Below are 17134 nucleotides of genomic sequence, written 5' to 3' on the forward strand. Positions count from 1 at the left end.
GACAGGACGCCGTGCTGCTAAGGGGGTGGGACAGGACGCCGTGCTGCTAAGGGGGTGGGAAAGGACGCCGTGCTGCTAAGGGGGTGGGAAAGGACGCCGTGCTGCTAAGGGGGTGGGAAAGGACGCCGTGCTGCTAAGGGGGTGGGAAAGGACGCCGTGCTGCTAAGGGGGTGGGAAAGGACGCCGTGCTGCTAAGGGGGTGGGAAAGGACGCCGTGCTGCTCTTGGGACAGGACGCCGTGCTGCTAAGGGGATTGGGAAGGACGCCGTGCTGCTAAGGGGGCTGGGAAAGGACGCCGTGCTGCTAAGGGGGCTGGGAAAGGACGCCGTGCTGCTAAGGGGGCTGGGAAAGGACGCCGTGCTGCTAAGGGGGCTGGGAAAGGACACCGTGCTGCTAAGGGGGCTGGGAAAGGACACCGTGCTGCTAAGGGGGCTGGGAAAGGACACCGTGCTGCTAAGGGGGCTGGGAAAGGACACCGTGCTGCTAAGGGGGCTGGGAAAGGACACCGTGCTGCTAAGGGGGCTGGGAAAGGACGCCGTGCTGCTAAGGGGCTGGGAAAGGACGCCGTGCTGCTAAGGGGGCTGGGAAAGGACGCCGTGCTGCTAAGGGGGCTGGGAAAGGACGCCGTGCTGCTAAGGGGGTGGGAAAGGACGCCGTGCTGCTAAGGGGGCTGGGAAAGGACGCCGTACTGCTAAGGGGGCTGGGAAAGGACGCCGTACTGCTAAGGGGGCTGGGAAAGGACGCCGTGCTGCTAAGGGGGGTGGGAAAGGACGCCGTGCTGCTAAGGGGGGTGGGAAAGGACGCCGTGCTGCTAAGGGGGCTGGGAAAGGACGCCGTGCTGCTAAGGGGGCTGGGAAAGGACGCCGTGCTGCTAAGGGGGCTGGGAAAGGACGCTGTGCTGCTAAGGGGACTGGGACAGGACACCGTGCTGCTAAGGGGAGTGGGAAAGGACACCATGCCGCTCTTGGGACAGGACGCCGTGCTGCCTAGCAGTGGAACATCAATGGAATGATACAGTAGGAAGGTAGGGGTGTGAGTGTGCGTTCAAGATTTTGTTTGAGCTTGTATACGTGCGCTTCAATCTTACGGTCAAAGTGGCTGTGCCTCTGTTTGAAGGTGCTCTGTAGGTTGGTGCTGAGCTGGGAGACGGGGGCCTTCAGGTCCGAGTGGCTCTGCTGACTCAGCTTCTCCTCCATCTCCAGCGTACAGCATGAATATTCCTGGGGACACACCTTCAGATGGATTCCTACAGAGAGGCAGGGCGAGAGAAAACCAAGAACAACCATCATAAAGACAATTCACAAAGCACAGTTACACACCGTGAAAAACTGCTTGTTTCCTGTTCGTTACGTGAATCAGGTGCCATGTTCTCACAGAAGAAAATGAACCATGTTAAATAACAACAAAAAATCTAATTTATATGAAATACATTGTGATGGTTGCGCCACGCCATTGTCTACTTGCCCTTAATTAGGCAGTCCAATAATATCACATAACATGCGGTATCCCAGGCCTCCCTGCTTCATGCAGCAGGTACAGAAGCAGACTCTGTAGAAACACCTACCCAAGAGAAAGAAAAGGTTTATGCTCCTCACAATGACCTCTCACAGCACCCGTCAGTCGAGACGTTATACCGCAAGCTTCTGCAGCTGTGTCATGTGGGAACAATACACACCAGCGTGCACACTGACAGGAGGGGGAGGGGAGAGACTGCTAAAGACAGGCTTGGTCCGGGGAGGGAAGTTCGAGCACCGATGTTAAACAAGTTTAACAACCTGACATCTCTAAGTGCTGACACCCCATCCGGTCAGTCTCTCTAACCCACACCCTCTGCTGTACAGAACTGACAAGTTTGGAAAAGTGGTCTCAACAACGATTTATGGCAGGGGTCAGAGGGTCGGAGAGGAGTAGAGGCAGAGGGTCGGAGAGGAGTAGAGGCAGAGGGTCGGAGAGGAGTAGAGGCAGAGGGTCGGAGAGGCGTAGAGGCAGAGGGTCGGAGAGGCGTAGAGGCAGAGGGTCGGAGAGGCGTAGAGGCAGAGGGTCGGAGAGGCGTAGAGGCTGAATACAAAGTTGCAGCTGCAATAATGTTATGTTTTTCTTTCTTTTTAAAAAGGTGGTTGTTGGAATTTGGGAAGAACACAGTGATCCTTTCACTCCGCCCAGGCTCCCAACGGCCTGTTTGGTTTTCCCCACCAGCCATCCGCTTGCTCAACAACTCTGGCCCTGGTGGTCTGCAGAACAGGCCACTCTGCTGGCACTACTAGCACCACTAAACCAAACAGTGTTACTAGCACCACTACATTCACCGGCTGCAATGGCACCCTATTCCCTACATAGTGCAGTACTTTAACCAGGGCCTGTGGTCTAAACTGTATTATGCCTAAGGACAAGTGTGCCATTTAGGACATACATGAAATCAACAGGTCACTAGATTCTAACAATAATGAACGTGGAGTGCCTCCCGGGTGGCGCAGTGGTTAAGGGTGCTGTACTGCAGCGCCAGCTGTGGGTTCGCGACCAGGCTCTGTCGTAAAACGGCCGCGACCGGGAGGTCCGTGGGGCGATGCACAATTGGCCTAGCGTCGTCCGGGTTAGGGAGGGCTTGGTCGGTAGGGATGTCCTTGTCTCATCGCGCACCAGCGACTCCTGTGGCGGGCCGGGCACAGTGCGCGCTAACCAAGGTTGCCAGGTGCACGGTGTTTCCTCCGACACATTGGTGCGGCTGGCTTCCGGGTTGGATGCGCGCTGTGTTAAGAAGCAGTACGGCTGGTTGGGTTGTGTATCGGAGGACGCATGACTTTCAACCTTCGTCTCTCCCGAGCCCATACAGGAGTTGTAGCGATGAGACAAGATAGTAGCTACTAAAACAATTGGATACCATGAAATTGGGGAGAAAAGGGGGTAAAAATTAAAAAAATAAAAATAATAATGAACGTGGAAATCAACAGGTCACTAGATTCTAACAGTAACTGACAATTAAAAAGACTATTGCCGCAACAAAATATGAACTGTGTAATCAGGCCTAGTATATAAAATAAGAGTTGAAAATATATCCACGTTGTGGATGTTCAGTGTGTATTGGTGTGATGTGTATGAGGACTAAAGAACCACTAGAACAGTGTGTGTCTAAGCAGCGCTACACATGTCAGAATTGCGTATGCCAAGAGACGAGTGTGGACTTGAAGTACTACTGACGTGAAGGAGTACACACACACACACACTGTAAGGCTCCCACAAACACCAACCATTTTTCCACAACAACTTATATGATTCAGAAGGTGGAGAGAGAATGTTGTCACAACCCCTTGGTTGGTTGAAGTATATAACTTCTATAAGAAGGCCTCGACCTTGCTAGCTAAAACACCACACCCAGAGAAACAGAGAAGCATCACCACCTTTCAACCCTAACCCCCCTACTCTTGGGATCAAGCCCAAATCAGACTCAACTTGACCCCCCCCCACCACATACAGCAAGAGAGGAAGAGAGAGTTGGTAACCACTACCTAAACACATTCACACATCACATCACACATAGCTCTTTGTACCAGATGATTGGAGAGAGCAAAGTAAGCAGTGAGTGCATGCGCACAGACACACAAAGCATGCACACACGTACACACCTCCTCTAAGTGAAACAGAGATTCTGCCTGTATTCCAGCAAGGCCTCCCTCCCTCCCTCCCTGCAGTACAGGACCACAACCTAAAGGCCTTTATCCACGTGGAAAATGTCTGTAACCAAAGAACACAAATAAAACTGAGATGGCCAATCTTTCACAGGAATATCTGTACAAATGTCACATTGTTAGCTCACGGGCTAAAGTCTCTGAAAATGTTCTCGTATTAGTTAACGCATACTTTGGGAAAACATTAGGGCGGCCAACTTCTCCAACCCCCGCACAGAAACAGGTTGTAAAATTGGGACAAGAGTAGACGGTTTCAAAAAAAATGAAAAAGTGAAAGCTTGGCCGCATTGCAAATGGCACCATGTTCCCTTAAAGTGCACTCATTTTGAGCAGAGCCCTATTGGGAGACATTTTATAGGAAATCCTTGACTGGACTACCTAAAGTTTAGTTTCTGAAGGTATGATCTTGCATGAAACATTTTAGTCACCACCACCAGTCTATGTATAAAAATAACATGTATTTCTCATCAGCAGGCAGTAGTCAATATGGAGCAAAAGTCTTACAAAACAGTTGAGTCATGGGGTCAGAGTCCATGGTTAACTAAATAAACTAGAATGCTCAACCTTCCTTTACTTGGAGATTAATTCATTCTCCATTTCGGAAGGAACTGGTGCAATAAAATCTCCTGTTTCTAGTTTCAGGTGGAACTCCGATAACATGGAAATATTCAAATTTATATTGAATAGCGGTTTTGTAACGAGTGAGAAATGCCTGGCATTTGTGTAGATCTTTGTTTGAGTAGATCTTTGCGTTATCTGGCAAGTGAACTCAGTGCAAAGAAGTGGATTTCATATTTTTCGGAATATTCTCTGGTTTTTGGAATTTCACCTGCAACTGGAATGAGGCGATTAGAAGACACTGTTTCCTTCCAAATCCAGAATGAAGAAAGTAAAAACAGCCAATTAAAGGTTGGTTTCCTTCATTGTCTGTGGACCGTCAGCTCAACCTCAAGAACAAGCTTTAGATGGACGGTTGAGTCTGCTTGGCGACATACAACAACTCCCAATTAACTGGGAATCCCAACAAACAGCGAGCGGGTACATTGTTCAGGTTGTCAATCAGAAGGAAAAAGGAGGGTTATTTATGGCAGTCAAAACATGGGAGCCGTTAATAAACAACATGATACTGTGTCATGGCATTCATCAACAGTCCACTGCTTTCTGCTTCTCCTTTGTGGTTTCCACCACCAACCTCTTTAAACGGCTCATAAAATAAGTCCCTTCCCTTTGACGTTCTCCTGTCTGCCCCTTTACACTGGAGGAGGAGGAGGACGTTCCCCCGTCTGCCCCTTTACACTGGAGGAGGAGGAGGACGTTCCCCCGCCTGCCCCTTTACACTGGAGGAGGAGGAGGACGTTCCCCCGCCTGCCCCTTTACACTGGAGGAGGAGGAGGACGTTCCCCCGCCTGCCCCTTTACACTGGAGGAGGAGGAGGACGTTCCCCCGCCTGCCCCTTTACACTGGAGGAGGAGGAGGAGGACGTTCCCCCGCCTGCCCCTTTACACTGGAGGAGGAGGAGGAGGACGTTCCCCCGCCTGCCCCTTTACACTGGAGGAGGAGGAGGACGTTCCCCCGCCTGCCCCTTTACACTGGAGGAGGAGGTTCCCCCGCCTGCCCCTTTACACTGGAGGAGGAGGTTCCCCGCGTTGCCCCTTTACACTGGAGGAGGACGTTCCCCCGCCTGCCCCTTTACACTGGAGAGGAGGAGGACGTTCCCCCGCCTGCCCCTTTACACTGGAGGAGGAGGAGGACGTTCCCCGCCTGCCCCTTTACACTGGATGAGGAGGAGGACGTTCCCCCGCCTGCCCCTTTACACTGGAGGAGGAGGAGGACGTTCCCCCGGCTGCCCCTTTACACTGGAGGAGGAGGAGGACGTTCCCCCGCCTGCCCCTTTACACTGGAGGAGGAGGAGGAGGACGTTCCCCTGCCTGCCCCTTTACACTGGCTTCTCTGGTGAGGAGGACGACGTTCCCCTGCCTGCCCCTTTACACTGGAGGAGGAGGACGTTCCCCTGCCTGCCCCCCAGAACACTGGCTTCTCTGGTGAGGAGGAGGACGTTCCCCTGCCTGCCCCCCAGAACACTGGCTTCTCTGGTGAGGAGGAGGGGTGGTGGTGGTGTGGGGGGAGGTGAAAATGCCTTGTGGACAAAACCCAGATTAGACGCCACATCACCCCCTCTCCTCTGCCTGGCCTGCATCATGTGGCCCAGGACCAGACAGACTTCAGAGCAGGGAAACCTCCACCTCTACCACCACCCTGCAGGCTTAACCAGAGGGGTCAAAGGTTAACAGCCACTCCTGAGAGAGAGGTCCTGTCCTCTGACCCCTCTGTCCGCCAGCCAGCACATCCACAACTAACACACACAAATTGCCTTAAGACACACGCATTAACAACCATAGATTCACATAAACACATTAACAACTGATACACCAACAACCATAGATCCACATACAAATACAGATTAACAACCTAAACACAACGACAACCATAGATACACATAGCACATGCCATACACACTATCCATCCACATACAAACACAGATTAACAACCTAAACACAACGACAACCATAGATACACATAGCACATGCCATACACACTATCCATCCACATACAAACATTAAACCACATGTCACACTGAGTCAGAAGTCAAATTCCCCAGAGGATTATTTCCATCCGCACCCTGCTGAACTCCAGTGACCACAGAGAAAGACTGCAGTGTACATTTTAGCAGCTATTTTAGATATAGTTTTAGTTGACTCACGCCTGGGAGCTGTGTGGGAGAGACAGCTGGGCAGATCCACTCAATCACACTGCGCAACTGAAAGACGTTAGTTGTGCCAATGAGAGGATTGCACTATGCAAAGCCATGCATGCTTATGATTGGACAAAATACGTCAACTAAAACTAAATTTGCCAAATCATTTACCAAAAGAAAATGTGTTATATTTTGTGGGGAGAAACAGAAGGGCATGAAAACCAATACCAGTTGAGGGAGAAAACAAGGTAGCAAACTAGATAGCAATTAGGTTATTTTAAGACTTGTCCTCTTATATAGTTCCCGTCATGTTGTCAGGTAGTCTTCCCCTGCCCCAATCTCATCCATCCCTCTAGCACCTAACATCTTCTCTCTCCCAGTCTGTATGTCTCTGACCACCCCGCCTTCCCCTGGAACACGCGGTCTGACCACCCCGCCTTCCCCTGGAACACGCGGTCTGACCACCCCGCCTTCCCCTGGAACACGCGGTCTGACCACCCCGCCTTGCCCTGGAACACGCGGTCTGACCACCCCGCCTTCCCCTGGAACACGCGGTCTGACCACCCCGCCTTCCCCTGGAACACGCGGTTTGACCACCCCGCCTTCCCCTGGAACACACGCGGTTTGACCACCCCGCCTTCCCTGGAACACGCGGTTTGACCACCCCGCCTTCCGCTGGAACACGCGGTCTGACCACCCCGCCTTCCCTGGAACACGCGGTCTGACCACCCCGCCTTCCGCTGGAACACGCGGTTTGACCACCCCGCCTTCCCTGGAACACACGGTTTGACCACCCCGCCTTCCCCTGGAACACACGGTTTGACCACCCCGCCTTCCCCTGGAACACGCGGTTTGACCACCCCGCCTTCCCCTGGAACACACGGTTTGACCACCCCGCCTTCCCCTGGAACACACGGTTTGACCACCCCGCCTTCCCCTGGAACACACGGTTTGACCACCCCGCCTTCCCCTGGAACACACGGTTTGACCACCCCGCCTTCCGCTGGAACACACGGTTTGACCACCCCGCCTTTCTTTGGAACACACCTTTGAAGTGCCCTATGTATTCTTCAAACACGCGGTCTGACCACCCCGCCTTCCCCTGGGGATTTTCCAGGGACCCTGGAACACGCGGTCTTTAAGAGATGACCATGTGACCACCCCGCCTTGCCCTGGAACACGCCACCACCCCGTATGAACACGGAGCCAATAACTGCCCTGGAACACGCTGCAGTGGATCAGGCTTGAACTACAATGGACAGGGCCAGTCAGGTTTCTAGGATCAGGAACCAATGTTCCACTCATACGGACATAGCTGGACTACCATTAATACCCTCATGAAAATGGGTGAACCCCGAGAACACGCACACCCCGCACACAACACGCACCACCCCGCCTCGTCATCACTGGAATATGTTCAACCACCCCGTTTCTCTGGAACACGCGCTGAAACCATTAGAACACGCTTCAACTTCCCCTGGAACACGGAGATAACCAAGGCAGGGTATTAGCTTCTCCTCCACAGAACCCACAGGACAGAACCCCCCCCTCTCACCAGAAGGAGGTGAGCTAACGAGCAGGATATCCCACCCCGTCGCCAGAACATGCTGACCACCCCGCCTCCCTGGAACATGCGGTCGGACCACCCCGCCTTCCCCTGGAACACGCTTTCCCGCCTTCCCTGGAACACGCAGACACCCCAGCCAACTCAGAACTCCACTCTTCCGCTGGAGGCTACATTCCAAATGGTATCCTGTTCCCTTTATAGTGCACTACTTTTGACCAGGGACCGTAGAGATAGCTGGACACACGATAAAGGGAATAAGTTACCATTTTGGATGCAGGCCAACTCTGGTCATCCCTGATAGGAACTCTGTACTCTACATTTCCCTCTGCTGTGGCCAGTCATCATGATCCAAGTCAGAGACTATTACATTCAAATTAGCATCATGTGTTGGTATCTAAATAAATATTGATGGTGAAACGAGTTGTACCCCGCCTTGTCTTGGAACACGCGGTCTGACCACCCCGCTATACAAATATGACACCTACTTTACTGATGGTGAAACGCGGTTGACCACCCCGCCTGTCTTGGAAGCTATAAAAATATACACCTACTATACTGATGGTGAAACGAGTTGTGTGTCTTGGAACACGCGGCTATACAAATATACACCTACTTTGGACTGATGGTGAACACGAATTGACCACCCCGCCTCCCTGGAACACGCGGTCTGAGCTATAAAAATATACCACCTACTATACTGATGGTGAAACCCCGAACACGTTGTGTGTCTTGGAACACGCGGGCTATACAAATATACACCCCGCCTTCCCTGGACTGATGGTGAAACTAATTGTATGTCTGAGCTATGGAAAATATACACCTACTATACTGATGGTGAAACGAGTTGTAACACGCGTCTTGGTACCCCGCTTCCAAATATACACCTACTATACCGATGGTGAAACGAGTTGTATGTCTTGGTAGCGGGCTATACAAATATACACCTACTATACTGATGGTGAACACGAGGTTGTGACCACCCCGTCTTGGTACACACGGTTATAAAAATATACACCTACTATACTGATGGTGAACACACGGTTTGTATGTCTTGGAACACACGGTTTGCTATAAAAATATGGAACACCTACCATACTGATGGTGAAACAGTTGTGTGTCTTGGAACAGCTATAAAAATATACACCTACTATACTGATGGTGAACACAGTTGTATGTCTTCTTTGGAACACAGAAGGGCTATACAAATATACACCTACTATACTGATGGTGAAACGAGTTGTATGTCTTGAACACAATGGACAGGGCTATACAAATATACACCTACTATACTGATGGTGAAACGATTGTACCCTGTCTTGGTAGCGGGCTACACAAATATACACCTACTATACTGATGGTGAAACAAGTTGTATGTCTTGAAACCATTAGCTATAAAAATATACACCTACTCTACTGATGGTGAAACAGTTTTGTATGTCTTGGAACAGCGGGCTATACAAATATACACCTACTATACTGATGGTGAAACTTTCTCTTTATGAGTTGTATGTCTTGGTAGCTATAAAAATATACACCTACTATACTGATGGTGAAAAGAGTTGTATGTCTTGGTAGCTATAAAAATATACACCTACTATACTGATGGTGAAACGGCAGTTGTATGTCTTGGTAGCTATAAAAATATACACCTACTATACTGATGGTGAAACGAGTTGTATGTCTTGGGTAGGCGGGCTATACAAATATACACCTACTATACTGATGGTGAAACGAGTTGTATGTCTTGGTAGCTATAAAAATATACACCTACTATACTGATGGTGAAACGAGTTGTATGTCTTGGTAGCTATAAAAATATACACCTACTATACTGATGGTGAAACGAGTTGTATGTCTTGGTAGCGGGCTATACAAATATACACCTACTATACTGATGGTGAAACGAGTTGTATGTCTTGGTAGCTATAAAAATATACACCTACTATACTGATGGTGAAACGAGTTGTATGTCTTGGTAGCGGGCTATACAAATATACACCTACTATACTGATGGTGAAACGAGTTGTATGTCTTGGTAGCTATAAAAATATACACCTACTATACTGATGGTGAAAAGAGTTGTATGTCTTGGTAGCTATAAAAATATACACCTACTATACTGATGGTGAAACGAGTTGTATGTCTTGGTAGCTATAAAAATATACACCTACTATACTGATGGTGAAACGAGTTGTATGTCTTGGTAGCTATACAAATATACACCTACTATACTGATGGTGAAACGAGTTGTATGTCTTGGTAGCTATAAAAATATACACCTACTATACTGATGGTGAAACGAGTTGTATGTCTTGGTAGCGGGCTATACAAATATACACCTACTATACTGATGGTGAAACGAGTTGTATGTCTTGGTAGCGGGCTATACAAATATACACCTACTATACTGATGGTGAAACGAGTTGTATGTCTTGGTAGCTATAAAAATATACACCTACTATACTGATGGTGAAACGAGTTGTATGTCTTGGTAGCTATAAAAATATACACCTACTATACTGAAACGAGTTGTATGTCTTGGTAGCGGGCTATAAAAATATACACCTACTATACTGATGGTGAAACAAGTTGTGTGTCTTGGTAGCGGGCTATACAAATATACACCTACTATACTGATGGTGAAACGAGTTGTGTGTCTTGGTAGCTATAAAAATATACACCTACTATACTGATGGTGAAACGAGTTGTATGTCTTGGTAGCTATACAAATATACACCTACTATACTGATGGGGAAACGAGTTGTATGTCTTGGTAGCTATAAAAATATACACCTACTATACTGATGGTGAAACGAGTTGTATGTCTTGGTAGCGGGCTATACAAATATACACCTACTATACTGATGGTGAAACGAGTTGTATGTCTTGGTAGCGGGCTATACAAATATACACCTACTATACTGATGGTGAAACGAGTTGTATGTCTTGGTAGCTATAAAAATATACACCTACTATACTGATGGTGAAACGAGTTGTGTGTCTTGGTAGCTATAAAAATATACACCTACTATACTGATGGTGAAACAAGTTGTGTGTCTTGGTAGCGGGCTATACAAATATACACCTACTATACTGATGGTGAAACGAGTTGTATGTCTTGGTAGCTATAAAAATATACACCTACTATACTGATGGTGAAACGAGTTGTATGTCTTGGTAGCGGGCTATAAAAATATACACCTACTATACTGATGGTGAAACGAGTTGTATGTCTTGGTAGCTATAAAATATACACCTACTATACTGATGGTGAAACGAGTTGTATGTCTTGGTAGCGGGCTATACAAATATACACCTACTATACTGATGGTGAAACGAGTTGTATGTCTTGGTAGCTATAAAAATATACACCTACTATACTGATGGTGAAAAGAGTTGTATGTCTTGGTAGCTATAAAAATATACACCTACTATACTGATGGTGAAACGAGTTGTATGTCTTGGTAGCTATAAAAATATACACCTACTATACTGATGGTGAAACGAGTTGTATGTCTTGGTAGCGGGCTATAAAATATACACCTACTATACTGATGGTGAAACGAGTTGTGTGTCTTGGTAGCTATAAAAATATACACCTACTATACTGATGGTGAAACGAGTTGTATATCTTGGTAGCTATAAAAATATACACCTACTATACTGATGGTGAAACGAGTTGTATGTCTTGGTAGCTATAAAATATACACCTACTATACTGATGGTGAAACGAGTTGTATGTCTTGGTAGCTATAAAAATATACACCTACTATACTGATGGTGAAACGAGTTGTATGTCTTGGTAGCGGGCTATAAAAATATACACCTACTATACTGATGGTGAAACGAGTTGTATGTCTTGGTAGCTATAAAAATATACACCTACTATACTGATGGTGAAACGAGTTGTATGTCTTGGTAGCGGGCTATACAAATATACACCTACTATACTGATGGTGAAACGAGTTGTATGTCTTGGTAGCTATAAAAATATACACCTACTATACTGATGGTGAAACGAGTTGTATGTCTTGGTAGCTATAAAAATATACACCTACTATACTGATGGTGAAACGAGTTGTATGTCTTGGTAGCTATAAAAATATACACCTACTATACTGATGGTGAAACGAGTTGTATGTCTTGGTAGCTATAAAAATATACACCTACTATACTGATGGTGAAACGAGTTGTATGTCTTGGTAGCTATACAAATATACACCTACTATACTGATGGTGAACCGAGTTGTGTGTCTTGGTAGCTATAAAAATATACACCTACTATACTGATGGTGAAAAGAGTTGTATGTCTTGGTAGCTATAAAAATATACACCTACTATACTGATGGTGAAACGAGTTGTGTGTCTTGGTAGCTATAAAAATATACACCTACTATACTGATGGTGAAACGAGTTGTATGTCTTGGTAGCTATAAAAATATACACCTACTATACTGATGGTGAAACGAGTTGTATGTCTTGGTAGCTATAAAAATATACACCTACTATACTGATGGTGAAACGAGTTGTATGTCTTGGTAGCTATATACAAATATACACCTACTATACTGATGGTGAAACGAGTTGTATGTCTTGGTAGCTATAAAAAATATACACCTACTATACTGATGGTGAAACGAGTTGTATGTCTTGGTAGCTATAAAAATATACACCTACTATACTGATGGTGAAACGAGTTGTATGTCTTGGTAGCTATAAAAATATACACCTACTATACTGATGGTGAAACGAGTTGTATGTCTTGGTAGCGGGCTATACAAATATACACCTACTATACTGATGGTGAAACGAGTTGTATGTCTTGGTAGCTATAAAAATATACACCTACTATACTGATGGTGAAACGAGTTGTATGTCTTGGTAGCTATAAAAATATACACCTACTATACTGATGGTGAAACGAGTTGTATGTCTTGGTAGCGGGCTATAAAAATATACACCTACTATACTGATGGTGAAACGAGTTGTATGTCTTGGTAGCTATAAAAATATACACCTACTATACTGATGGTGAAACGAGTTGTATGTCTTGGTAGCTATAAAAATATACACCTACTATACTGATGGTGAAACGAGTTGTATGTCTTGGTAGCTATACAAATATACACCTACTATACTGATGGTGAAACGAGTTGTATGTCTTGGTAGCTATAAAAATATACACCTACTATACTGATGGTGAAACGAGTTGTGTGTCTTGGTAGCTATAAAATATACACCTACTATACTGATGGTGAAACGAGTTGTATGTCTTGGTAGCTATAAAAATATACACCTACTATACTGATGGTGAAACGAGTTGTATGTCTTGGTAGCGGGCTATACAAATATACACCTACTATACTGATGGTGAAACGAGTTGTATGTCTTGGTAGCTATAAAAATATACACCTACTATACTGATGGTGAAAAGAGTTGTATGTCTTGGTAGCTATAAAAATATACACCTACTATACTGATGGTGAAACGAGTTGTATGTCTTGGTAGCTATAAAAATATACACCTACTATACTGATGGTGAAACGAGTTGTATGTCTTGGTAGCGGGCTATACAAATATACACCTACTATACTGATGGTGAAACGAGTTGTGTGTCTTGGTAGCTATAAAAATATACACCTACTATACTGATGGTGAAAAGAGTTGTATGTCTTGGTAGCTATAAAAATATACACCTACTATACTGATGGTGAAACGAGTTGTGTGTCTTGGTAGCTATAAAAATATACACCTACTATACTGATGGTGAAACGAGTTGTATGTCTTGGTAGCTATAAAAATATACACCTACTATACTGATGGTGAAACGAGTTGTATGTCTTGGTAGCTATAAAAATATACACCTACTATACTGATGGTGAAACGAGTTGTATGTCTTGGTAGCGGGCTATACAAATATACACCTACTATACTGATGGTGAAACGAGTTGTATGTCTTGGTAGCTATAAAAATATACACCTACTATACTGATGGTGAAACGAGTTGTATGTCTTGGTAGCTATAAAAATATACACCTACTATACTGAAACGAGTTGTATGTCTTGGTAGCGGGCTATAAAAATATACACCTACTATACTGATGGTGAAACAAGTTGTGTGTCTTGGTAGCGGGCTATACAAATATACACCTACTATACTGATGGTGAAACGAGTTGTATGTCTTGGTAGCTTTAAAAATATACACCTACTATACTGATGGTGAAACGAGTTGTGTGTCTTGGTAGCTATAAAAATATACACCTACTATACTGATGGTGAAACAAGTTGTGTGTCTTGGTAGCGGGCTATAAAAATATACACCTACTATACTGATGGTGAAACGAGTTGTGTGTCTTGGTAGCTATAAAAATATACACCTACTATACTGATGGTGAAACGAGTTGTATGTCTTGGTAGCTATAAAAATATACACCTACTATACTGATGGTGAAACGAGTTGTATGTCTTGGTAGCGGGCTATACAAATATACACCTACTATACTGATGGTGAAACGAGTTGTATGTCTTGGTAGCGGGCTATACAAATATACACCTACTATACTGATGGTGAAACGAGTTGTGTGTCTTGGTAGCTATAAAAATATACACCTACTATACTGATGGTGAAACGAGTTGTATGTCTTGGTAGCTATAAAAATATACACCTACTATACTGATGGGGAAACGAGTTGTATGTCTTGGTAGCGGGCTATACAAATATACACCTACTATACTGATGGTGAAACGAGTTGTATGTCTTGGTAGCTATAAAAATATACACCTACTATACTGATTCATGTGGGTTCCAGAGGCAGTTTCATTGATTGAATTCAATCTTTCATGGAGACATTTTTTTGAGTCATGTTTCATAGCAGTGCTCCTAAAAATAAACCTCACTGTTCTAATTAAAACAAGCTTTCCAGACATGTCGCTACAAACTAACTCGTACAATAGCAATGATTAACGGCGATGGGTCATCTCCGACCAGACGTCGGTCACAGCTCCTCACCAGGCCTAGTATATCACCGTATGGTAATGGCTGCATGGCCTAGTATATATCACCGTATGGTAATGGCTGCATGGCCTAGTATATATCACCGTATGGTAATGGCTGCATGGCCTAGTATATATCACCGTATGGTAATGGCTGCATGGCCTAGTATATATCACCGTATGGTAATGGCTGCCTGCCGTTGTGCTAACAGTGTCAGAAAAACAGCTCCAACACCACAGAATTACATGAAGTAACTTCATTTAATATCGGTGTCAAACCACCATGCCAAACGAGACGTGTGGCTCAAATAAACCAACCTGTCAACCCTAGTGGGAGTAGAGTGGTAAAGTGAGAACTGTTAGCTTTGCTTGTAGCTTAGGAACGCTCAACTTGGTTCTCTTATATCAAGGTTGAGTACTGATAACAGGTCACACAATTTGCTTGCAACAACATTGAGTCACCATCAGTCGATGGTTGTGACCCTTCCACGGGGGGCTGAAATTCATACGTTTAGTAAAAACTTATAATAAAACCAACTTTTTCCTCATTTGTGTTGATCAACAGGAAATGTAGTGGCCTTGACATACTAAGTAAGCCGAGATTCAATTGGCACAAGAGCATTTGTGCTGAAGTTGAGCAACACAAATGAGGGAAAAGTCTGTGGTTGTATTCTATAAACATTTTTATTAGTATGAATTTCAGCTCATGGTGGAAGGACCGCAGTTGTACAGGACAAACAGTACATTTTCAGAATGTACATTTTTACAAGTATTGACTGATGGGGACTCAATGTTGCTAGTAAACACGCAACCAGTTATCAAAACGCAACTCCTCCTTGATATAAGAGAACAGAGTTGAGCGTTCCTCAGCTACCTTGCCTGTAACATGTGCTTTGACTGGCCTGCTTAAATCCATTTAGAAGAATACACAACATTCCCTTAGGGGATCAGGAGTTTTGGTTAAGGAGAATTGAATTTGGAGAGGGAGATATTTTACAGTTACGCAGCCAGCCACAAGACCTTGGAAAGCACTGGTGCAAAATTATGTTTCCTTAAATAAATCAGGGATTAAAATCTCTTCCAAAACACAGCTGTCAAAATACGTAAGATTGTCTTTTCGGATGGCATTACATTGATAAGAGAGAGACGCATGTACAGAGGCCAGAGTGGAACCTCATTACAAACATGACTAGTATATTTTCTGTTTAACAGCACCACAACATGGCACTGACACAGCAACAGGCTTGTAACAGGTTAAAAACCAGACTGCTGACAGCCATGGCATTTCCTAAGGCTATGGAAAAGACTATCAGCAGGCTAATATATTACATTGTTGAAGTACTGCCCGAGTTCAAGAAAAACAACCGCCAAACGTAAAATAATCCAAACAAACACACACAAAAAAGTAGACACACAGAGACCCATAAATCCTAACCCCCTGCCACCGGAGAGAGGCCATCTCTGATTGCTAAACCAGTCATGGCCTCTCCATTTGAGAACATTCCAAAATGATATCATCCATGAACATTTACTCAGAAGGCCCTGGGGAGATTCCTCAACATGGCCCTGGCCTCCCGCTCTGTGTCCGTTTCCCTCTCCCCTTCAGCTCAGCCCTCCCAGCTCCACCTTAGTCTCCCAACACAAAAGCTCCCTGCCGGCCACTTCTTCCCAGGTCAGCTCCCTGTCTATACTACATCCCAGGTCAGCTCTTTGTCAATGATTTAGCTAGTCCGGCATTTCCTCACAGATACACAGGGAGTACACGTAGTCACATCAAACTATTTTAAGTAACTAGTAGGAAAATAAAGACTTGTCTTTGTCCCATGTTTATAATTGTATCACTATCTAGTAATGGGTAACTACTATATAGGGCCCATCTTTGTATCGGTGACCTGTAAAGCAGCATAGAGGAAACATAGTAAGGCACTAATTTGGAGCTATGAAACACATTTATCTGAAGACTGAGGGGTTAGTTTAGAGCCAGCAGAGCAGAACTTCAGGAGAGCTGAGAACTCCTAAATGGCACCCTATCCCCTATATAGTACAATACTGTGGGCCACTGGTCAAAAGTAGTGCACTATATAGGGGAAAGGGTGCCATTTGGAAAACAACCCTGGACGGTGTTGGTTCAACTG

The 17134-nt window shown here is 45.4% G+C and overlaps 1 protein-coding gene across 1 annotated transcript in view; it reads right to left on the bottom strand.

The window, feature by feature from the left end:
• Positions 1-17134, bottom strand: part of gpc4 (glypican 4) — a 73350-nt gene that overhangs the window by 24519 nt on the left and 31697 nt on the right. The window contains exon 2 of the mRNA XM_029648912.2: positions 1088-1246. Within this exon, the coding sequence (XP_029504772.1) occupies positions 1088-1246 (159 nt within the window). The remainder of the gene's footprint in view (positions 1-1087; positions 1247-17134) is intronic.

This window comes from Oncorhynchus nerka, linkage group LG5 (genome assembly GCF_034236695.1).
Source record: "Oncorhynchus nerka isolate Pitt River linkage group LG5, Oner_Uvic_2.0, whole genome shotgun sequence".
NCBI classification, from domain to species: Eukaryota; Metazoa; Chordata; class Actinopteri; order Salmoniformes; family Salmonidae; genus Oncorhynchus; species Oncorhynchus nerka.